Source organism: Microcaecilia unicolor, chromosome 3, assembly GCF_901765095.1.
Source record: "Microcaecilia unicolor chromosome 3, aMicUni1.1, whole genome shotgun sequence".
In the NCBI taxonomy this organism is placed as follows: domain Eukaryota; kingdom Metazoa; phylum Chordata; class Amphibia; order Gymnophiona; family Siphonopidae; genus Microcaecilia; species Microcaecilia unicolor.
The window spans coordinates 459,239,316-459,263,255 of NC_044033.1; the positions used below are offsets into that span (position 1 = coordinate 459,239,316).

Here is a 23,940-nt window from a genome sequence, read left to right on the forward strand (position 1 = left end):
AGTTTAAATTTTGCTGCAGCTACAGGGCAACTCCTACTATTGAAGTAACTCTGCTTCCTGGAAAATGAAAAACTTCTTCTAAATTACAAGAAAAACCTGCTAGTCTAGATCCTGAGGAGATTACAGCAACAAGAATTTCTACCTCCTGTAGTCCTTTAACATTTTGTTTAAAAGAGATGCACATAGGTAATAGATTTTAAGGAAAGATATAGCATATCAACACCACATATCAATATACAGCAAAAGAAAATGTGCTTATAGGAAATGTATTCTTTTCTCAAGATTCTTGAAAGGATTCCCTTCTATACATTTGAGCTTGTAAACTAAATGTTGTCCCTCCCCTTTGGGTTTCTTGCAAACAAGCATCAGCTGGTCAGATTTAAGCTTCAGTTGTTATTACCAGCAAGGATGACTACCCTGAATGATTTAACTACAGGATCTCATGAAAGGGGAAACCTGATATGGTGACTGCAGAGAAGCTCCCCACCATTTTCACAGATTCAGTGGCTGAATGAATGCAAGCAAAGGGGGAATAAAATCCAGAAAAAGGGTCAGTGAGTTGCTGTTTTTCAAGCGAGGGGTTTTATTTATTACATTTCTAGCCCACCTATTACTTAAACAGGTATTATATTATACAAACATATATATAGTCACAATAAAAAAAAAATAGCAGTCCTGCAACCTATTGTCATCTCAAGCATATGCCTGTACAAATTGCAATTTTAGCCACCTTCTAAATTCGCTAATTGATGTTAAACTGCCTGGCAACGCTCGCGTTTTATTTCAAAAGAGTGAACTGGCTATAGACAATGCACTATCATGAATATCTGAGTATCACAATAGCACCAGAGTAGCACCAATTGCACTGTACTGAGCGTTTTGTGCTACATTAGATGGTAGAACCATTGATATATACTGATACCAATTTTAAGTCGTACAAACATTGGTGGTGTGTCGCATCTAATAGCAAAAGTTTTCATTGTCCTTGCTATTAACATTTCCAAGTGGATCTTTTCAAAACTCTTTTGAAGACTCCTGATGCAGGCTGGTTAGGCCGAAACATGGCCTGTGTTGAGTCTTGGACTTTAATAAACATTTGGACTTTTTAATGTCTGGATACTATCTCTGTATTTCTGTGTTTGACTGACTGCGTGGTACTTATTTGTCTGTACATTGGATCATAGTCTCATAATCTGTTTAAAGTAGTCAAGAGCTACATCATTCAACGTTTTAAAAATTAGTATTAATAACTTATAAGTTATATATTTATTGAATGTTAAATGATTATCAGGATTAGGATAGTGTTTGGATTTGTTTTGACAGGATATTAGCCAACATAAACAGTGATGGGAGTTGAGCTGACTTGCATTTTGATGTGTTTAAATCTAAATGATGACTGCAACTTTGTGTGACCCATTGAAAAATTAAAGAATGATTTAGCTGCTTTTTCAGGTTGTATCATTATTCTCATAAACATGTCAAGTGTATTTTTCTCCAAGTGGAGCAAGTTCCTTAATGTTATTAGCCAGAGTTTGGAAAGCATGTGTGTATCTCTAGGAGTAAGCAAGGAATAGATTACAATTTGGGATTTGTGACCAGGACTGGCCAGCGTTGGAGACCGAATGCTAAGCTCAATGGAACTCTGTCTGACCCACTATAGCAGTGATGGCGAACCTTTCAGAGACAGAGTGCCCAAACAGCAACCCAAAACCTAATTATTTATCGCAAAGTGCCGTCCCCCTCCCTCCCAGTTCAACAGGATCCCCCCTCCCTCTGAGTTCCACAAGGTCCCCTCTCTCTCCCAGTTCCAGGGCCAGGGTCCTCCCTTCCCTCTCCCTCCCTCCCAGTTCTAGGGTTGTCGTGGGAGGAACCAGAATGCTGCTCATTCAATGACTCTCTCCTATCAGCATTTTCCTACTACTGTGGTAGCCAATCTTTGTGCCCCACAAACGGAACGGTGTTTTATTTAATCCTGTAGTGCTGTCATAGTGAAAACACACCAGCAACCCTACATGGAGGCTGGTCTGACAAGGAAAACCAATGGCGTCAAAAAAAGGCAAAAGCTTTTCCAGAGCAGCCCGCCCTCCCGCCATCCAAGTACCAGGGCCCCTCTCCGAAATTTAAAAGTCATACCTGGTCGGGGTTAAGGTGGCGTCGGCAGCAGCAGCAGCAGCAGCAGTGAAAAGCGTGCTGACTCGGCGCTTTCAGCCCTTCCCTACTGTCTCTCAAGCTCTGTGGTCCCGCCCTTGCGGAAACAGGAAATGAGGGCGGGACCAGAGCTTGAGAGATAGAAGGGAAGGCTGAAGGCGCGCCGAGTCAGCAGGCTTTTCACTACTGCTGCTGCCGCCGACGCCGCCTTAACCCCGATCAGGTATGACTTTTATTCAGAGGTGGGCCCTGGTGCTCGGAGGGTGGGGTGGGGGGGCTGGAACTGGCTGAGGCGACGGCGCGTGTGCCAACAGAGAGGGCTCTGTGTGCCCTCTCTGGCACGTGTGCCATAGGTTCGTCATCACTGCACTATAGCAATCCTTAGTTCTTATGATGACCTCTGTTTCCATTGCTTCTTTAGTATTAAAATATTTGATCTAGGTAAAAGTTTCTCTCACCACAGCAGCTCAAGCATTAGCTTTTGCCACATCCAATAGAGAAGTCTGGCGAGTGAAGTGCCTAAAATGTGTGTGAAACAGTGGTACTTTCTTATGCAAAATCTCCATGGAGATCTTTTGTATCCCGTTCTTCTTCAGTCCAGCAACATTGAAACACAGATTTGCCAATCTCCCGCACTCCTGCTGAGCAGCCTCCCCTTCCATTGGCAGCAGGAGATGTGTTAATAAGACATTGTCTTCTGCTGTCACAGGACAGGACCAGTCTCTTGCTGAGAACTGCAAGATTTCACAGCTCTTATTGCAAGATTGGCCCCCTAGTAGCAGGAGATAAGATCTTCTTAAGGCATCTTCTGCCACCCAGGGGGAAGCTGTTTGTTAGTGCTGCAGCTGAGATATGTCAAGGAGTAGAGCCAGGAGGTAGAGAGGGTAGGTCTGGGGACATGGCTGGACAAGGTGGAGCATGGCTTGTAATCTCTCTTAATGATCAGGCCCCATTGGCAGGTCTGGAAACATCACCAAACAGCTTTAGCTTTGCAGTGCCTGATGATTGCAACTGAATGAGGTTTAGTATAGCTAAGAAGCAAGGATCTTTATTTTGAATAGAACACAAATAAATTACACCCTGTGTCCTGGTCTAATGATCTCTTAATTTTTCCCCCTGTGCAACTCTGTTGGAAATTTGATTCCGTCTCTTATGGTCCCTATACCTAGACACAAATAGAAATGCAATCCTTCCACCTAGTGGATGCATCACATTCTGCAGCTGACAAAGCTACTCACTACATTTCTCCTCTTTATGTTTGCCAAACCTTTCTTGGTAGAGGAGTAGCCTAATTTGTTAATTCAGTGGCCTGAGAACCAGGGGAACTGGGTTTGATTCCTGCTGCTGCTCCATGTGACTGGGCAAATCACTTAACCCTCCATTTTCCCAGGTACAAAATATGTATTTCTATATAAGTAAACCGCTTTGGTTGTAACCACAAAAAGGTGATATATCAAATCACATCCTCTTCCCTTTCCCTTGTAAATCAAACAGGGCAACTATTCAGGAACATCAGCACCTGTGTGCATGTAGTCACCTGGGGATTGTTCTGCCCCGGTGTTGGTTGCTATGTCTATTTGGCATTAATCTTTCTAACATTCAGGTTTCTTTATTATCCTTTCTCCTGTTGATTGTGTAATTTCTTGTGTATTGGTTGATTTTTACTTGTTCAGTGGTTTCCATTTCAGGTTCAGGGTAGGGTACTGTACTCATATTTTGTTCATCTGATGGCACATGCTCCACTTCCAGGGTTAGTCTTGGATATACTGCAATGCATGGTTTTTGCTAGAAGTTGTAATGTCTTCTGCTCTTCTTACCTGCAGAGTTCTGTATAACTTGCAAGGCCTTACATCAGGTTTTAGTAATTTCTAGGTACAATTCATTACAATAATCATTTTGTCAAAACCAACATGTGTACCACCATTCGAAAGTCTTGATTAACTGTACAAACAACTTGCCTTTAGTTTAGCCACCCATTTATTTATCCCAACTGACTCTGTACCACACATCTATATATCTGCATTTCACCCCTCAGCTATATGGTAAGCTGTATTGTAGACAAGCATTAGTATCATAGCAATGTTATTTGATTATTTTTATTATGTGCTTATTAGATACTCCATCACTATTGTGTTTAATTGTATTATATCTCTGTTATTTGACTTTCAGTGCTGTTAAATTTGTATATTTTTAATCCAGTTTCATGGTAGTCCTAGTATTAGGTCTCAATTTGCTGCTTTCAAGGTTTCCTCTTATTCTGCCTGTCTTTACTTGTTCATTTTACTATTGTTATGCTGTTAACAAAATTGTAAGTTTGATGTTAAACTGTACCTACCATACACCGCCTTGGGTGAATCTCTTCATAAAGGCAGTTAATAAATCCCTATAAATATGCTGTCAACATTTGGGTTGTCTACTAAGTAGTTTCATTTGGAAAAAAAGATAATCTTTCAACCTGTCTGATTTGTTCCTACATTGACAAACACGCATCCATGGCTTCAGGAATTGGAGCTTACAATACTGGGTTGACTAACGTCATAGAAAGTGAATACTGGTGCTTTTGTCAAGTTTTGGCACAGGATTAGTCTTGTTTTGGTCCCTATGACTGAGCTGTATCTGTCTCCAGCAGTTCTTTCAAAGGATATGCTATATTTAGGAGGATATTTACTAAAATTTTAGCCAAAGTGCACCATATCAAGATTTCTTTTTCCAGCTCAGCAACTGTTTCAGTAGGTTTCATACCTGATGGCTTTTTGTGTTTTTTTTCATGTCTGGACTGATAAGTGAATGCCTTCTGTCAGAAGAGATCATTGTTTTGTTTTTGTTTAGTTTTAAACCTTCTGCTTCTATGGTTGCATGAGTTCTTTCTGGCAGAAAAGACAATTGTTTGTGTTCACTTTTAATCTCACAGTTTCCATGGTGGTGTGACCTTAAACAATCTCTTGTCATGTTACTGTTGGTGGCAACCATATACCAAGATGTTATTCATTTCATCTGAAACTCCTTCCAGGTGCTGCAACAATTGCCATTTTTCCTTGGACACCTGAAAATCCAAATGGCAATCTGACTTGCTTTGGACTACATGGGGTGATATTTGGCACTTTCAGGCTCTGATGGTATTTACCTTGAGTAATAGAAACAGTCATGTTCCTGACAGCCGAGAGAGAATTCCATCCATAGTGGGAAGGATAAACTTCTTCTCACTCCCTTGTTCAGCTACATCATACTTCTGCATATGAATCGTACCAGGACTGCACATCCGCGCCATAAGTGCTCACAGCTCAGTAGATTTCTGTTTTAGAGCTGTCCTAATTTTTCTTTTATTGGGACTGATATTGCTCTGGCTGTGTGGACAGCATAGTATACAGCCCTTTCTTTGAACTTTATCTTTATTGATGTCATTTTTAAGATTCCTACCTCCTAGGTTTCTGCAAAATTCTCCAGCATTTTCATCAGACCCATACTATGCTATATTGTGGCTCAAAATTGCTGGTCTGGGCACTGAATACATAGGGGTCAATATTCAGTGGGATATGGCCAGGTGGGAGCAGCTCTTATCAGGATAGGTTCTGCTCACATGATCCAGACTCAGATTTTCAGCATCTTTGATTAATGCTCTTGAAAATGATCACCTGGGAACTATCAGAGTAGTGCTGGGGTGGGGCCATGGGTAGAGGTAAAGTGGGCTAGGAGTTATATGGTTAGCAATATTCAGTCCTCTATGTACAGTGGGGGAAATAAGTATTTGATCCCTTGCTGATTTTGTAAGTTTGCCCACTGACAAAGACATGAGCAGCCCATAATTGAAGGGTAGGTTATTGGTAACAGTGAGAGATAGCACATCACAAATTAAATCCGGAAAATCACATTGTGGAAAGTATATGAATTTATTTGCATTCTGCAGAGGGAAATAAGTATTTGATCCCCCACCAACCAGTAAGAGATCTGGCCCCTACAGACCAGGTAGATGCTCCAAATCAACTCGTTACCTGCATGACAGACAGCTGTCGGCAATGGTCACCTGTATGAAAGACACCTGTCCACAGACTCAGTGAATCAGTCAGACTCTAACCTCTACAAAATGGCCAAGAGCAAGGAGCTGTCTAAGGATGTCAGGGACAAGATCATACACCTGCACAAGGCTGGAATGGGCTACAAAACCATCAGTAAGACGCTGGGCGAGAAGGAGACAACTGTTGGTGCCATAGTAAGAAAATGGAAGAAGTACAAAATGACTGTCAATCGACAAAGATCTGGGGCTCCACGCAAAATCTCACCTCGTGGGGTATCCTTGATCATGAGGAAGGTTAGAAATCAGCCTACAACTACAAGGGGGGAACTTGTCAATGATCTCAAGGCAGCTGGGACCACTGTCACCACGAAAACCATTGGTAACACATTACGACATAACGGATTGCAATCCTGCAGTGCCCGCAAGGTCCCCCTGCTCCGGAAGGCACATGTGACGGCCCGTCTGAAGTTTGCCAGTGAACACCTGGATGATGCCGAGAGTGATTGGGAGAAGGTGCTGTGGTCAGATGAGACAAAAATTGAGCTCTTTGGCATGAACTCAACTCGCCGTGTTTGGAGGAAGAGAAATGCTGCCTATGACCCAAAGAACACCGTCCCCACTGTCAAGCATGGAGGTGGAAATGTTATGTTTTGGGGGTGTTTCTCTGCTAAGGGCACAGGACTACTTCACCGCATCAATGGGAGAATGGATGGGGCCATGTACCGTACAATTCTGAGTGACAACCTCCTTCCCTCCGCCAGGGCCTTAAAAATGGGTCGTGGCTGGGTCTTCCAGCACGACAATGACCCAAAACATACAGCCAAGGCAACAAAGGAGTGGCTCAGGAAGAAGCACATTAGGGTCATGGAGTGGCCTAGCCAGTCACCAGACCTTAATCCCATTGAAAACTTATGGAGGGAGCTGAAGCTGCGAGTTGCCAAGCGACAGCCCAGAACTCTTAATGATTTAGAGATGATCTGCAAAGAGGAGTGGACCAAAATTCCTCCTGACATGTGTGCAAACCTCATCATCAACTACAGAAGACGTCTGACCGCTGTGCTTGCCAACAAGGGTTTTGCCACCAAGTATTAGGTCTTGTTTGCCAGAGGGATCAAATACTTATTTCCCTCTGCAGAATGCAAATAAATTCATATACTTTCCACAATGTGATTTTCCGGATTTAATTTGTGATGTGCTATCTCTCACTGTTACCAATAACCTACCCTTCAATTATGGGCTGCTCATGTCTTTGTCAGTGGGCAAACTTACAAAATCAGCAAGGGATCAAATACTTATTTCCCCCACTGTAAGTACATGGAATAAAGTTATGACAGCAAAAAAGTGTTCTAACTTGAGCTGGGAATCGGTCTGAATATTGCCAATACCCAGATTATTCAGTGCTAGCCTAATGGTTAGTGCAGCGAGCTTTGATCCTGGCAGATGGGGTTCGATTCCCACTGCAGTTCCTTGTGACCATGTGCAAGCCACTTTAACCCTCCATTGCCCCAGGTAAAAAAACTTAGATTGGAAGGGAGGACTGGCCTAGTGGTTAGGGTGGTGGACTTTGGTCCTGGGGAACTGAATTCAATTCCCACTTCAGGCACAGGCAGCTCCTTGTGACTCTGGGCAAGTCACTTAACCCTTCATTGCCCCATGTAAGCCGCATTGAGCCTGCCATGAGTGGGAAAGCGCAGGGTACAAATGTAACAAAACAAACATAGTACATGACGGCAGATAAAGACTTGTACAGTCCATCCAGTCTGCCCAACAAGATAAACTCATTTTACTTGGTATGTGATACTTTATACCAGAGTTTGATTTGTCCTTGCCATTCTCAGGGCACAGACCGTAGACGTCTGCCCAACACTGTACTTGTACTAAGTTCTGAAGCTAACGTCGAAACCCCTTAAAATTTACACTCCAGCCCATCCATATCTATTCAGTCATGATCAGGGCATAGACTGTAGAAGTCTGCCTAGCACCGGTTTCGCTTCCCAATTACTGGCGTCGCCACCTAATCTCCGCTAAGATTCTGTGGATCCATTCCTTCTAAACAGGATTCCTTTGCGTTTATCCCATGCATGTCTGAATTCCATTACTGTTTTCATCTTTACCACCTCCCACGGGAGGGCATTCCACATATTCACCATCCTTTCTGTGAAAAAATACTTCCTGGCATTACTCCTGAGTCTGCCCCCCCCTTCAAACTCAATTCATGTCCTTTAGTTCTACCACCGTCTCGTCTCTGAAAAAGGTTTATTTGTGGATTAACACTTTTTTCAAATATTTGAAAGTCTGTATCACGTCACCCCTGTTTCTCCTTTCCTCCAAGGTATACATGTTCAGGTCGGCAAGTCTCTCCTCATATGGTTTGCCATGCAAATCCCATACCATTTTTGTAGCTTTGTTAGTAATCTAGGAACAGAGAAAGTACCTGCATATAATGTGTACAGTGCTGTATACATCTAGTAGTGCTATAGAAATGAATGATTATTATTAGTGGTGGTATAAAACACCCCCACTGTGACTGGTATTGAAAAAAAAAAAATACAGACTGCTGTGAGCCAAGTACTACACCCATACCCACTAATTCTATATGTGGTACACACAATTGCAGGCCTAGGGCCCTGTTTACTAAGGTGTGTTAGTGTTTTTAGCGCTCTTACACTTAGCGTGTGCTAACCATGTAGGGGCCTATAGGGATATTATAGGCAAGTACATGGTTAATGTGCATAGATGGTTAATGCGCGTTAAAAATGTTAATGCGCCTATAATGCTGCTTAGTAAACAGGGCCCCTAGTTACAGAATACTACCAATTATGTGTATAACGTAATGAGGTAATTGGCACTTGGTGATAAGTATCAATAATTGGCTTTAACAAACACTAATTGGCACCTGTGTGCATAACCGTTTTACACCCCTATTCTATAAAGTTCCTAAATTCTATAGCATTCAACTGCAAAAAGGGCTTACGTGTGGGTAGAGCATAGGCAGGTTATGGGTGTGACTAGCAGATGATGTACAGATTATTTTTCCTTTAACAAATTCTATCCAAAGTCTTTTTGATGAGATAGCAACATAGTAGATGACAGCAGATAAAGACCTGTATGGACTATCCAGTCTGTCCAACAAGATAAACTCATAGTATAAGGTATGATGAGATACTACATATGTATACTTGATCTTGATTTCTCCTTGCCATTTTCAGGGCACAGACCATAGAAGTCTGCCTGGCACTAGCCTTGTTCTCCAGTTACTGAAGCTGAATCTGTTCAGCCATGATCAGGGCGCAAACTGTAGAAGTCTGCTCAGCCCAAGCTGGATGGCCATTCTTCACCTTAAACTACATTATGGGTAACTGGAAATTCTTTTTTTCCATCTTCAAACCCAATTTGGGATGGTAAACAGATTGCCTTGCAAACAGGCTCATAGTTTGAAGGTTTGGTTTGATGCAGAATTAAAAGGCAACAGCCAAATGAAGTGCTTATCTTCAATCTTTCAACTTCAGATGCTGCATCAAATTCGTTTCTATTTCTTTTTGATGACTTACAAAATATAGTTCATGACTTGATCTTCTCAAGAATTGACTACTGGGATTCCTCAAAAAGTCAATTTATAGAATTCAACTGCTGCAAAATACAACAGCATGAGTTGTACTACATAAAATTGGGTTTGATAGCATTGCTCTGTCTCAAGTCTTTCCATTGGCTTCCAGTTACAGCCACATTTTATGTTTGATTTTTAAATTTTTTTATGGGTTCAGTCCAGATTACTTGGTTTCCTTAATTTCTCTTCAATCATGTAGACTTTATTAAATAAAAAGTAAACTGTCTATTCCCTCTGCATCTTCTGTAAAGTTGACATTTTCCTGTAAGAAGTTGTTATGCGGCTGTTTCATTATGGAATTCTTTTCCCACTGAACTTAGATTAGAAACTTACTATTTGGGTTTTCAAAAAAGATTAAAGTTTTGGCTTTTTAAAAATTAATTGTAATTATGATGATTTTATACTTTGAAATCTGAGATTTTGTTTTGACATTTTTAGGGTTGTTGAGTTCTTTTGTTAGAATTTGCCTTGTAAACCATCCAGAGCCATGGGTGCTGACGGTATGTGAAAACTTTTCTGTTACATTATAGGGTTTAATGGAGGTGGAAAAGATAGATAAGATAAAGTAACAGGAGTTAGAAAATAGGGGTGATTAACTTAAGAAAAAAATTGGACATAAAGTCAGAAAAGGTGCAGGAAAATGATTTCAGCTAGAGTAGAAGTGGGTAAGCAGGTCTTGATACACTATGTGCAGCTGGCGTTACTCCTTGTGTGTGACTAGCTAATTAGTTGCATCTTCGTTAAAGGCTTGGGAGAAGAACCAAGATTTTGCTTGCTTCCTGAAGTAGATAGTCAAAAAACATGAATGGCACTCATGCAGAACTAGTAAGCTACTACAACATGCGTGGAGGAGTGGCCTAGTGGTTAGGGTGGTGGACTTTGGTCCTGGGGAACTGAGGAACTGAGTTCAATTCCCGGCACAGGCAGCTCCTTGTTACTCTGGGCAAGTCACTTAACCCTCCATTGCCCCATGTAAGCAGCATTGAGCCTGCCATGAGTGGGAAAGTGCGAGGTACAAATGTAACAAAAACAACAACAACAAAAAAAACATAATAGGGGTAATTTATTAACAGCAGACACTAACACAGCATTTATTATCTGCAGTAAGGCCATAGGAATAAAATGGGCCCTGTGTTAGATAATCTATGTTAAGAGTTAGCGTGCACTGTTAATAAATGATTGCACATGGTGCAGGAAGGGAGGAGGAATTATTTCCTATGTAAAGTTAGTATTTCATTTAATATATAGGTATCAAACTTTGTGACTCCCCCCTCACTTCTGGCAGGACTTTCTTTGGCACATGTGAATGAATCCTGTTCTGGGATTGGACTAAAGAGTCTATGTAGAGATGATTGTGGACTGAGAGTTTAATTAAGAGGAGACAGTCAAGTACTTTGGTCTGGTTTGCAAATAGAGGAGATTAAGATAAAACTGAACTGTGAGTTTGAATGCCCTGATACTATGTTTAATCACATAGAGCTGGAAACAATTACTTAAAGCAGTGCAGGGATTAACACAAGTCAATATCTTCAAAACCCATCCCAGGCACAAATAAATTTTTAGTATAGTTTAGCCTATTGTGAAGGATCTTCAGAATTCCTGCATCCAGACTGCTAAACTCAGTTTTCTAGCAGTCAGGTGCACATCGTCATTGATCCTTTAGTGTCTGTTTGTGCGGATGACGTGCAACTATTCATACCCATTGAACCTGACTTACACTCAGCCCTGAATAAACTTACTACCGGTCTAACATCAATTCAAGAATGAGATAAAAACAAACCTTGCCTGCACACAAGTAAAACCAAGATTCTATGGGTTCCTCACAAAAGTGGGCACATACCTGACATCAAAATCTCTTTTGGGAAATATTAACTCCCCCTCAAATCACAAGTCAGGAACCTTGGACTATAGCATGATTCAACACTTACTCTGATCCCCTAAATCCAAGAAACCTTAAAGAGCAGCTTCTATCACTGCCTGTCTCCTTACATTGAGAAGGCAAGCCTTGTCTCAGTTGTGCACGCCATGATAACATCAAGACTGGATTAAGATTATGTACTCTACACTGGTATGACTACAAAGGGTTTGCACCAGCTTCAACTGATTCAGAATGCTGCAGAAGACTACTAGAAAGTTGTAAGCGATGTGACCACATCACATCATTTTTGCAAAAACTTCACTGGCTACCAGTATGATACAGGGTCATATTTAAAATTCTGTTTAACCTTCAAGATCCGGGGGGGGGGGGGGGGGGGGCTCTCTTTAGGTAGTCTTCTGTTGGGCTAGGGCCAGTTTGGGTTAGTTTGGTTTGTGGTATTCGTTAAAGTGCTATTTACAAGAGGGAAACAGTTTTTTTCATCCCATTCATTTTTCTCATTTAGTATGAATTTTTGTGTCTGGGTTTTTTTTTTCTCTCTTTCCTTCTTGGAAGGAACCTATGATATTAACCTACTCCTGTTTATACACGGTGTTGTTAATACTTTAGTATTCTCCCTTGTTAGGAGGTTTGAGGTTCCATTTGATATATATGCTTTGCATAGGTTGGAGTCTTTTTTTCCATCAGTTTAAAGGGACACCTTCAAACTAACTTTATATATATATATATATATATATATATATATATATATATATATATATATATATATATCAAACTCCTTTTATCAGGTTGGAATATTTTCTTCAGAATTTGTATTCTCCTGTTGTTAGAACATGATATAGCAGGACATATTTATCTGCTGGGCAGACTTTTACTGTCTGTGCCAGAGCCGGTGGTGGGAGGCGGGGATAGTGCTGGGCAGACTTGTACGGTCTGTGCCAGAGCCGGTGGTTGGGAGGCGGAGCTGGTGGTTGGGAGGCGGGAATAGTGCTGGGCAGACATATACGGTCTGTGCCCTGAAGAGCACAGGTACAAATCAAAGTAGGGTATACACAAAAAGTAGCACATATGAGTTGTCTTGTTGGGCAGACTGGATGGACCGTACAGGTCTTTTTCTGCCGTCATCTACTATGTTACTATTTTACTATGTTAGCCTAGCTAAGATAATGTTCAAGCATCTTTCTGACCTCATTTGCAACTTTCTTTAAATTAGTCCCTTATCTCCTGTTAATCATCTTTCTCTCTTATATAATTTTATTGTGTTGACATTGCAATTTAGCATATTATGTCATACTTTGTATTGTTTGAATATTTTTATTGTTGTAATTGTATGTAGCTTATGTCTGAGTTGTTCTTGCTATATACCACCTTGAGTGAATTCCTTCAAAAAGGAGGTAAATAAACCTAATAAAAATAAATTGGCAATTAGAATTTATGTACATACCTTTTTAGGCATATTCTATAAAGAGGTGCATATAAATTCTAGTGCGCAGATCCAATAAGGGGTGTGGCCATGGGTGGGTCAGGGGGGATTTACACCAGGTTTTACATTGGTGTAAATGGTCCCACCTAAATGTTTTTGCGGTCCCCACTGCTAAGCGCTATTCTATAAACCACAACTAACTTTAAGCATGGTTTTTGTTGGCACCATTTATAGAATCTAGTCTTTTGACTCTCTCTATCTCTCTCTATCTCTATTCTGGGGCACAGAGTAGAAGTCTGCCCAGCACTGGTTCTACTTCCAACTACTGGAGTTGCCGTCAGAGCCCACTCCAGCCTTGACCCTGATCTGTTTTTGTCATTTACGGCAAAACATTGGTCTTATTTCCCAACCTCTGAAACTGCTGTTAAAGCTCACTCCATCTATGAAGTCATTTAAGTTTTCCTTTAAGTGGATTCCATCTTTATTTTCTACATAGAGATCCTCTGTGTTTTAATCTGTGCATTCTTGAATTCCATCACAACCTCTCCCTGGAGAGCATTCCAGGCATCCACCACTCTTTCTATGAAAAAGTATTTCCTGATATTGCTCCTAAGCCTCCCATCCTGCAACCTCAACTCATGACCTCTAGTTTCTACCACTTCCTCATCTCTGAAAGAAGATTAGTTTGCATAATAATACCTTTTAAGTATTTAAACATCTATATCATGACCTCTCTATTCCTCTTGGGTATACATATTCAGGTCTTCGTCTTTTCTTTTTGTCTTTCGGCACAAGCCCTATATCATTTATGTCACCTTCCTCTGAACCACTACAAGTCTTCTGATGTTCTTAGAGAAATATGGCCTCGAAAACTGAACACAATGCTCCAAATGGTGCATCACCTATGTCTTGTTCAGGGGCATTAACATCTCCTTTCTTCTACTGGATATGCATCTCTCTGTATAGCCTAGCATATTTCTGGCTACAGTCGCAGCCTTGTCACATTGTTTTGCTATCTTAAGATCCTCTAAATCTATCACCCCAAGGTCCCTCTCCCACTCTGTGCTTATCAACCTCTCACCCCCTAGCAAATACAGCTCTTTTGGGTTTCTATACCCCATGTGCATCACTCTACAGTTCTTTGCATTACATTTTAATTGCCAAACAATAGACCATTCTTCTAATATTTTTAGATCACTTCTTATTGTAGGATTGACCAGTAATTGACCACCTAGTAGTAAGACAGAGACATTCAAGTTAGAAGTTATATTATATACTCCGGATGTTGTTATGTGAACCATGACCCTCTTTTACTAAGGCATGCTCACATTCCTATAGGCATCTCTAACGTTTAGCACGTTCCCAGTTTTAGCGCGCGCTAAAAACGTGAGCTCGCCTTAGTAAAAGACCCCCATATTCTCCCACCTAGCAGTACTGAGTTCAGACTCCTAAGATGTTTATACTACTAAACTAAAAACACATAACTTACGGAAATAACAAAGAATTTGTTTACATGAAGAATAGAATTATTTAAAATAAAGTAAAAAACAACTGAATCAAGTTAGAAATTGCTAGAATATAAAAGTATTCAAAAAAATATGGAAGTTAAAGCACTAGTATACTAATAGGATCAATAAAGTATTTACCACAATCCCATTGGAACCCAGTTATAGTGCTACAAGTAACTACTTACTTTAATAAATCTAGCCTCAATTGTTCAGGGTGAGATTACATAATATCAAACACCCTCTTTTGGACATCTCATCGCAGGCTTACGGTCAGCCCCCAGAAAACAGCTGGGTAAAAACTCCAGAACCCCCCCCCCCCCGGAGAAAACCACTACTTCAAAATAGAGGAGATATATATACCAAAAATTATCAAACCAACACAACTAGGTTTCAAATGGGATTCAAAAGTTTGAAGAAAAAAGCTATAGCTATACAGCCATGCCATACACTTGTAGAAGTGAGAGAAAAGCTGTCACTTATCTGTGCTGTAGAGTCTCCAAGACAGGGTTATTCAAACTCCATGCCACATTCAACGGCTCAATATTCACAGGTCCATGTTCCGACATGTATCAACTCCCGCCTATTCCTAAACATGAAGCTTCAAACATGCCACTTCAATATTCCTCCTCAACAAGAGATCCAGGCCCTCCTTGTTTCATAGCCCTGCTTCAGGAGGGGAAATATACTTTCTTCAATACAGCATCGATGTTTAATAGAGCGCTAACCATGTGATTCACCTATCAAAGGGCAGAATGTCAGTCTTCTTCCATTGGTAGAATAATACTTCAATCAAGTCCAAAAGATTAATAGAATGTACTCTAGATGTACAATCTCTGTATACAGTGATCCCTCAACGTGAAGCGTTGTAAGCCATTGAATTAAGTTTAAATTCTTGTCCCCGACTGTGGCCTGTTTCCATGGATTTTTTAATGACATTTAATGGAAGTAAATTTATAGAACAATTAAATGTATTTCATGACAAAATATATTTACAAATTTCAGATATAGTGATGGGAGCATCTTTAGCAGTGGTAGACATTCTCTGATCCTCCCAGTCTCTCTCCTTCCTCCTCTTCCCTCTCAGAGTTCTTATTTGCCCATGGGAGCCCCTCCCCCCCCCCCCCCCCCCCCCCCCCCCCAGCTCTGGCAGCTGTCCATATTACATTGCTTAGTAAGCCAAGGAGCTTGTGCTAAGTATGGATCCTGGTCTGCCCCTGCGGACCTGCTCTACAGTTGTCACGGAGAGTCTAACAATCTGGATCCTCTCCCTTTGTCCAGCCGGACCAGGTTTTTAACCTCCCTTATGATTCTCTGCTGGGGCAGTGAGGAGCAGGGCTTAGATCTCTCCCTGATCTGCTGGCCATTTCCTGGCAGTTATAGATACTTTCCCTCATCCTGTCATTTAAGTATGACAGTGCTACTGTGTATCTTATAAAATGGTGGATTGTCAGTCTCTGTCCTTAATTTACATCTATATTACCTGTTGTATTTTCTTAACCTTTTTTGTGTAGGGAAAAAAATTCTTACAGTCTGCATACCCAGATTGAAATGTTTGCTATGAAAGATCTGATTCTGAAAGTTTGTGTTCTGATTTATATTTTAGAATACAGAAAACGGAAAAAGAGAAAAGTGGTGCCTCGCATGGCTCAGATTCATCCAGTCACATCAGCACAGCCACCACCTCAAGCACTCACCCTAGTGGGACAAGCCAGGATGCGAAAAAAACTGTAAAAAGTAAGTTAACAGGGAAAAGAGGAAACGTTCCCCCTCCAGCAGTTGGTTTAGATTATTCTTAAAAATGTGTACAGAAGCATACGCTTAATCACTTGAAAATCCCTTTCATCCTTAATGTTAACTGAAGTGTGTTTCTTTGCAGAAGTTGCACCAATGATGGCAAAAACAATGAGGGCTTTCAAGAACAGGATTGGGCCACGGTAAAATAAAATGAAACCAGATGTCCTCCAAGCATCTAATATTAGCACTGGATTAACTTTGAAGCTCTTTACAATATGCAGAAGAAAATTACCAACCAATTTACTTGTGCATATTTTTCAAAGAATACATTGAATGCATACATGTTGATTTGAGAATGAAAAAATAAATCATATAGTTAATTTGCCTCTGCTTTTTCCCCCCCCCCCCCCCCCCTTTTTCAAGCATAGGCGCCAGGTCTTTAGATGATGGAACACCCCCAATATTCTCTCTCTCTCTCTTTCACATAAGGGGGAGCAGGAAGGGAGTGCTTGCATGGACTCTGCTACTGCTTCCTGCCCCACCCCCACCCCCCAAGCAGCCATGGAATTCTATAGAGAGCACCTGGAAAGGAAGGTGTAAATCAGCCTATATCTTTGTCGACTGACTGTCCAAAAGAAATTGTACTGCCATTCCCAATATTGTTGACTCAAGAGCGATAAAATAACACTATTATTAAAAGGGACAATATATGTTTAACAACACTAAAAGTAAAATATATATTTTTTTTCAAAGGTTAAAGAAAATTAAGAAATATTTACAAAGTTAAGCCATATTTATTAGCAAAGTTATAATGTTTGGAAGATTGTCAATCATAGATAGACAAGAGGCTAAAAATATTAAACTATTTCATACCCTTCATCCCATTTTATGAGGAGCTTGGTAGTTTAGTAATTTTTCTTTTTGCTGGATTTTCAAGCTTTATGTTGGCTTTAACTAAATTTTTGGTCAAGCAATTTAAAAAATCTTTCAGCATGTTTTTTAATACAGAAGTTGTCAGTTACCAGAATATGCTCTAAAGCTTCACTAGAACTGTAACATGGTCCATAATATTGCAAAACAGTGACCAGTGAGCCTGTGAGAACAGGAATTTCTTACAGAATGTTTTCAAATCCTGAAAAACATGCCAAAAGTGAACAGCAGCCATGAAAGTATGTTGGATTTCTCAGACCTCTATAGAATTTTATGGCTGTCTTCAAAATGTTATGCCTGCTGTTGTCACAGCTGTGCTTCCTGCCTCAATGTACCTTTTCTGTTGGTTGGCCCTATGGTGCTTCCCAGCAGCTCCTTCTGTGGCGGCCAGGGCTGGCATCCTGGCGTGTGTGCATCAAAGAGGTGGACTTAAGATCTGGAACAGGCAGCACCGGATCTGTGAGGGACAACCAAACTTCCTGTTTGTGGCCTATATAAGGAAGGCCCAGGCAGGGGTGTGCTGGTAAATTTTTAACAGGCTCTTTCTCCGGATGTAGCCAGTTCTGCAGTTGGAAGGGCCGGGGGGGAGGGGGGGAGCAACACTTGCCTCTCTCTCCTCCCTCCCTTCGTGTGGGCAAGCTAGGCATACCTTTGCTGGCAGCCAATAAATGGACTGCCACCACTTTCAACGTCTTGCTCTGAGCAGCATGCTGGAACTTCTCTCACATGCTCGAGAAGTCCCAGCCTGCTGCCCAGAGCTGGAAACAAAGAGCGGGGAGCAGCAGTAGTTTATTTACTTGGTTGCCAGGGCTCAGCATCCCCACCAGCAAAGTAAAAGAGAATTCAGCAGGGGGCCCAAGCCCACATTTTGGGAGCCAGTTGTTAAAGTAGCCATGGAGGGCCCTACTTTAACAACCGGCTCCCAAAATTCTTAAAAACTTAACAACCGGCCCTTGCGAGCCTGTGAGAGCCTGCTCCAGCACACCACTGGGCCCAGGCATTCTCTTGATACCTTCACAACCAGTCGCTTGAACCTTATCCTTCCTCCAGCTTTTGTCTTCCCTGTTTGCCTTCAGTTTCTCCCTCACCTCCAGCCTTGCCTCTAGCTCCAGCCTTGCTGGATCCAGTTTTAGCCCTGTTTGCCTTGTCCTGCCTAGCCCTGTCTTCAGTCTAGCCCTGTTTGCCTTTCCTAGGGCCAGATGCACTAAACTTAACGAGCCATTAATGAGCAAGTAGTAAACCCTGGCATCCACTAAAGGCTTCTCCGAGCCATTTTCTGATCACGGTAGCAGCTAATGAAAATGGAATGCAGATGATCCAAAGGCTATTATAATGAGATGCAATATGGTTTTCCGATCCCCTTACTGTGAAAAACCTAATGGGAGGTTTACACCTCTCGTTGGGGCAAATCAGAAGAAAAAAAAATGTCGTCAGGGACATCCTTTTTGGACGTCCTTCACCTGAAAAAAAAAAAAAAACTCCCACTCCAAAGACGTTCTTTTTGGACGTCCTTATTAAAAACCTGTGCTGCCCGAAAGGATGATGTCGCGCCGCTCACCCCCTCCACGGCCTGCTGCAGGAAGGCTCCGATGTGGATCAATTGTAGCAGGAGAGTGCAGTTGAGGATGTCCATTCAAAAATACGTCTTTTTTGGACGTCCTCCCCCCCCCCCCCCAATAATAAAAACGTCCTTTTTGGACGTGCTTCACTCAGCTGAGAGACCTGGAAGTCTCTGAGCCAATCACAGCGCGTTTAGCTCAGCTAAACGCATTGTGATTGGCTCAGAGACTTCAAGGTCTCTCAGCTCAGTGAAGCATGTCCAAAAAGGATGTTTTTATTATTGCGGTGGGGGGGGGGGGGACGTCCAAAAAGGACGTCTTTTTTTTTGGAAGGACGTCCTCAACTGCAATCTCCTGCTATGATCGAGCCACATCAGAGCCTTCCTGCAGCAGGCCGTGGAGGGGGTGAGTGGCGCAGCGTCTTCCTTTAGACAGCACAGAGGAGTATTTGGCATGCGCGGAGCAGCCAGCATAACGCTTGGCTGCTCTGCGCATGCTCAACTGGCCAACTGGCCGACTGTTTACTGATGGAATAGAGAATGCAAGTGAGCTACAATGAGCAGCTCATTTCCATTCCTTTTCCTTGATGCATACCCGTTCCTTACCGATTCGCTAAGGGAAGGGCTTTAACGATTTTTTAGTGCATCTTGGCCCTAGTACTTTGTCTAGTACTGTGCTTAGCCTGAGTGATTCGCCTGCTGATAGTCATTACTCAGCTACAGCCGAAGGGCTCACCTGCCCCTGAGTTGTGATAGCTGTTGACAGAAAAACTAGAAACCATGTGCCAATTAAAAGCACATACTCATGCAGCCCCACCCACATGCTATAGGAGGAGAAGTGGAGCCTAGTGACAGAGGCCTAATGAGGCATTGGAGGACTAAAAGGACCTCCAGAGATGCTGGGGAAGCCAAGTGCTGCAGTCCACACTCTTACAAGGTCTTAGAAATTAAATAAGTCACCAGCCTGGAAGTTGGCACACTGCTGTGTGCACATGCATGGAGCAGTGACTGTGATCTTACTAGGAAACAATGGGAAGAGTGGTGTGGCTTAGTGTGGGAGATGGGGGGGGCTATAGAGGCATAAAGAAGGTCTTGACTGCAGGAGGTTTATGAACTGAGGACCCTGGCAAGGTAAAAAGTTCAGCTGGGGGAAGCAAAGTGGAATAGTCATATTGTATTTAAGATCATGTAATGACTATATCATTATAACACTCTGTAAGCCACATTGAGCCTGCAAAAAGGTGGGATAATGTGGGGTACAAATGCAATAAATAAATAAATATTGGGAACTTGTGGCTGCTAGTGGCAAGGTAGGAGCAGGAAGGCTGAAAAATTCTACATAGACAAGAGCTGGTAGTTGAGAGGGATTGATCGAAAAAAAAAAAAAAATGTGTATAGATCACAGGTTTTCAACCCAGTCCTCGGGCCACACTCAGCCAGTCCAGGTTTTCAGAATATCCCCATTGAATTCAATTCAGCAAAAGAGCATTAAAGCAGCTGCCTAGCTCCCCCTTGCACTTAGTAAAGCTGTGCAGCAACCTTTCCAGCTCTTAACTCAGCTATGTGTGTGGCACTGATTTCTTGGCTTTTGAAGCAGTATCAGGTAGGCAGGCCAGAATGCAGTGGGTTAATAGGAGTACAAGCTGCCGTATCCAGAGCTATTGAGCTAGCTGAACATGTTCCATCCAGCATTTGATCTGAGGTTTCAAATGAGGACGGGAAGCACCATCTTTGCTGAGCTACCAGGGCTCAAGTAACTTCTCATGTAGACTCTGCAAATATGAAACTGCTAGCAGCCTGGAATCTCCGAGTACTTGAGAAAGGTACTGTAAGGGAAAGGAAAGCAGGAGCAAGCATGGGATGTGCCTGAGCTCATGGTCATGGAGAACATAGCAGGGAAATGATCCCAAAGCCTATGGGGGGAGGTTGGGGAATTGCAAACTGAGATAGTTAAGCCTGCCAATGAAAGGAGCCTTATCTGCTAAGGTGTGTGGACAGGGGTTTAGCTACCACTGAGCAAGCCCATCAGAATGCCCACGGCTTTATAATGGTAGAGGCTGCATGCAGTTGAAGCCCCCCCCCCCTGCAGTTCTGTCAATGTGTAGTGGGTCACCAGAAGCAGCACTGATGAGGCTGTCTCCATCTGGCTCCACCAGGGCCCTTCCTGTGTAGCAGCTTGACCCTGTGTTGCAACTTTGTGTGGGTGGGATACACATTGAGAAAGGCCCTGACAAATTTGTCCAGAAGCATCCTGTTTTCAGAGCTGCCTCTGCTAGCAACCTGCCCCCTTAGTTGGGAGGACTGCAAGGGGGCTACAGGGAAATGCTGGACTTGGGGTGGGAAGCAGAAGAAAGGGAAACCTTCAAGGGGAGGGGGAAAAGAGGGGTAGAGATGATTGGGAGGGTGAAGGGAAGAAAGGGACTGGATCAGAAGGGAGTGATGGTTGGACCAATGGAGGGAGGGAGAAAAAGATATTGGACCATAAGGGGTGAGGGTCAGGGGTGGGAGTTCAGGAGGAATGGAGAGCAGAGAAGATGGACATGTGGAGGGACATGGACAAAGTGAAGAGATGCTGTGCATGGAAACAGCATAAGGACAGGGAGATAGAGGAGAGATGTTGGGTAGAAGGGGAGGGTATTATGGTATTGGGAGAAATGATATTATAGAGGGCCCTTCTTAATTTTTCCGTCTGGGACCCATTCAGTCCTAGCTATGCCATTTGAGTGTTGAGTAGTGAGGGAATGGGTGAGCAAGCCTGAAGAAGAGAGGAACTGGTTAGTAAGGGGTGAAGAAGAACCTGTTAGAGGGAAACAAAAGACCAAATCAAGGGGAGTACGGGGGTTTAGGGAGTACAGCAGGCAGTATGCTTTCAGCAGAGCCTCAGATTCTGTATATTTCTGTCATCTTGTGATCCTATATCATCTGATTAAGAACATAAGAGTAACCATACTGGGTCACAGTATACTGTCTCCAACTGTAGTCAATCCAGGTCATAAGTACCTGGCAGAAACCCAAATAGCAGCAACATTCCATGCTACCAATCTCAATAGCAGACTATGGACTTTTCTTCCAGGAACTTGTTCAAACCTGTTTTAAACCCAGATACGCTAACCACTGTTAACACATCCTTTGGCAACAAGTTCCAGAGCTTAACTATTCATTGAGTGAAAAAATAATTCCTCCTATTTGTGTAATAGTATTTCCATGTAACTTCATTGATTGTCCCCTAGTCTTTGTACTTTTTAAAAGAGTAAAAAATCAATTTGCTCCTACTCATTCTACATCACTGAGGATTTTGTAGACTTCAATCATACCTCCCCTTAGCAGGTCTCTTCCAAGCTGAAGAGCCGTAATCTCTATAGCTTTTTTCATGTAAGAGAAGTTCCATCCCCTTTAACATTTTGTTCACTCTTTGAACTTCCTAATTCTGCTATATTTTTTTTGAGATACGGCGACCAGATTTGAATGCAGTACTCAAGGTGAGGTCACACCATGGAGCAATACAGATGCATTATAATATTCTTGGGTCTTGTTTTGCATTCCTTTCCTAATAATTCCTAGCATCCTGTTTGCTTTTTTTGACCGCTGCTAACAGTGGGCAGAAAAGATGGTTGATTAGGATGGATGCTTCTAGATATACACAGTGCTGTACACATTATATGTAAGTACTTTCTTTGTCCCTAGAGGGCTCACAATCTAATCCCCCTGTTTACAAAGCAGCGGCAGCCACTAAAGTAGCTTTGTAAACCGGGGGGGGGGGGGGGGGGGGTAAAGCTTTTGTACCTGGGGCAATGGTTAAGTGACTTGCCCAAGGTCACAAGAAGCTGCAGTGGGAATCAAACCCAGGTCACCAGGATCAAAGCCTGCAGCACTAACCATTAGGCTACTCCTCCACTCCAGTTGATGGGGATAATTTGCATCCTTTACTCTGTTCTCCCATTAACACTCCTGGCTTTCTTTCACCATTATTGAAACCGCTGTATCAGAATTTTCTAAAGATCCTGTTTCAATGGTATTCTTCAAGGATACTCCACACCGAACAATATGTTCCTGAGTGAGTCTGCTCCCCTCCCCCATTTTAGTTTAAAAGCTGCTCTATCTCCTTTTTAAATATTAGCTCCATCCCAGTTAAGGTTACTACTCTTGGCTGTTAAGTTTCTACCTCTAGAGAAAGTTTCAGTTTAAAACTGTGGGGAAAAGGGTTGTACATTATGGAAACTAGTTAATAATGCTTGCTTCTTTCTCTTTTAGTTTTTGCTAAGACTGAATTAGGCCCTGCTGTGTCTTCAAGAGTCTATCTGTTAATGCTGTGGCAGAAAATTCAAGTTTTAAAACTATGGGGAAAGGGGTATGGAGACTTTTTTTTAATCCCGTTTTTATCAATAACCAACAATTCCTCCTTTAAACCCCATCTTTAAGTTACCAAGCACAGAGCAAAATAATGTCACTTACCCAGAACAATGTCCTCTTCTCTTAGAACTTTGACTAGAACCACCAACCATTTTAGTAGCCACTGGGTCAGGTTTACCACTAGAATATGCTATTGTATTTATATATTTTTGAAGGTATGGCCTTCATAGTCGTTCCTAATGAGGTCTCAGCAGAAATGTAGACAGAGCCACTATTGCCTCCTTTTTCCTGCTGGCTAGTCTTCTTTTACCTATGTATCCTTCTGGATTTTGCTGTCACCTTTACTGTCTGTTTGAGCAAACTTTGAGATCATTAGATATAATCGTCCTCAGGTCCCACTCTTTTATGCACAAAAATACTTCATCTCCTATACTCTACTACTCCCTTGGGTTTTTGCAGTCTAAAAGAATGACCCTACATTTTGTAGCACTAAATCTTAGCTGCCAAATTCTAGACCAGTCTTTGAGCTTCACTAGATCCTTCCTCATGTTATTCACACCTTCCAGTTTGTGTACCCTATTGCTAATTTTGATATCATTCGCAAAAAGGCAAACCTTACCCAACAGCCCATCTATATAAATAAATTCCACCTCGAAGGTTCTGAAGCTCACTCCGTGGCACTGAAGCACTGAACTGCTGTACTCTTCGTAGGCTAGGCTATGAGAACCACTCACCCTCACTCATAGACCCGCCCTCAGCCACGCCCCATCTGCACATAAAAAGCAACCTCAACG

At 42.2% G+C, this 23,940-nt stretch overlaps 1 protein-coding gene across 3 annotated transcripts in view; it reads left to right on the forward strand.

The window, feature by feature from the left end:
* The window catches only part of LOC115465211 (elongin-A-like), a 137,318-nt gene extending 120,648 nt beyond the window's left edge, over window positions 1–16,670 (forward strand). For all 3 annotated transcript variants that reach the window (XM_030195610.1, XM_030195608.1, XM_030195609.1), the window contains 2 exons: window positions 16,178–16,308; window positions 16,451–16,670. In XM_030195610.1, the coding sequence (XP_030051470.1) occupies window positions 16,178–16,308; window positions 16,451–16,512 (193 nt within the window). In that variant the 3' untranslated portion in view covers window positions 16,513–16,670. The remainder of the gene's footprint in view (window positions 1–16,177; window positions 16,309–16,450) is intronic.
* The last annotated feature ends 7,270 nt before the right edge of the window (window positions 16,671–23,940 follow it).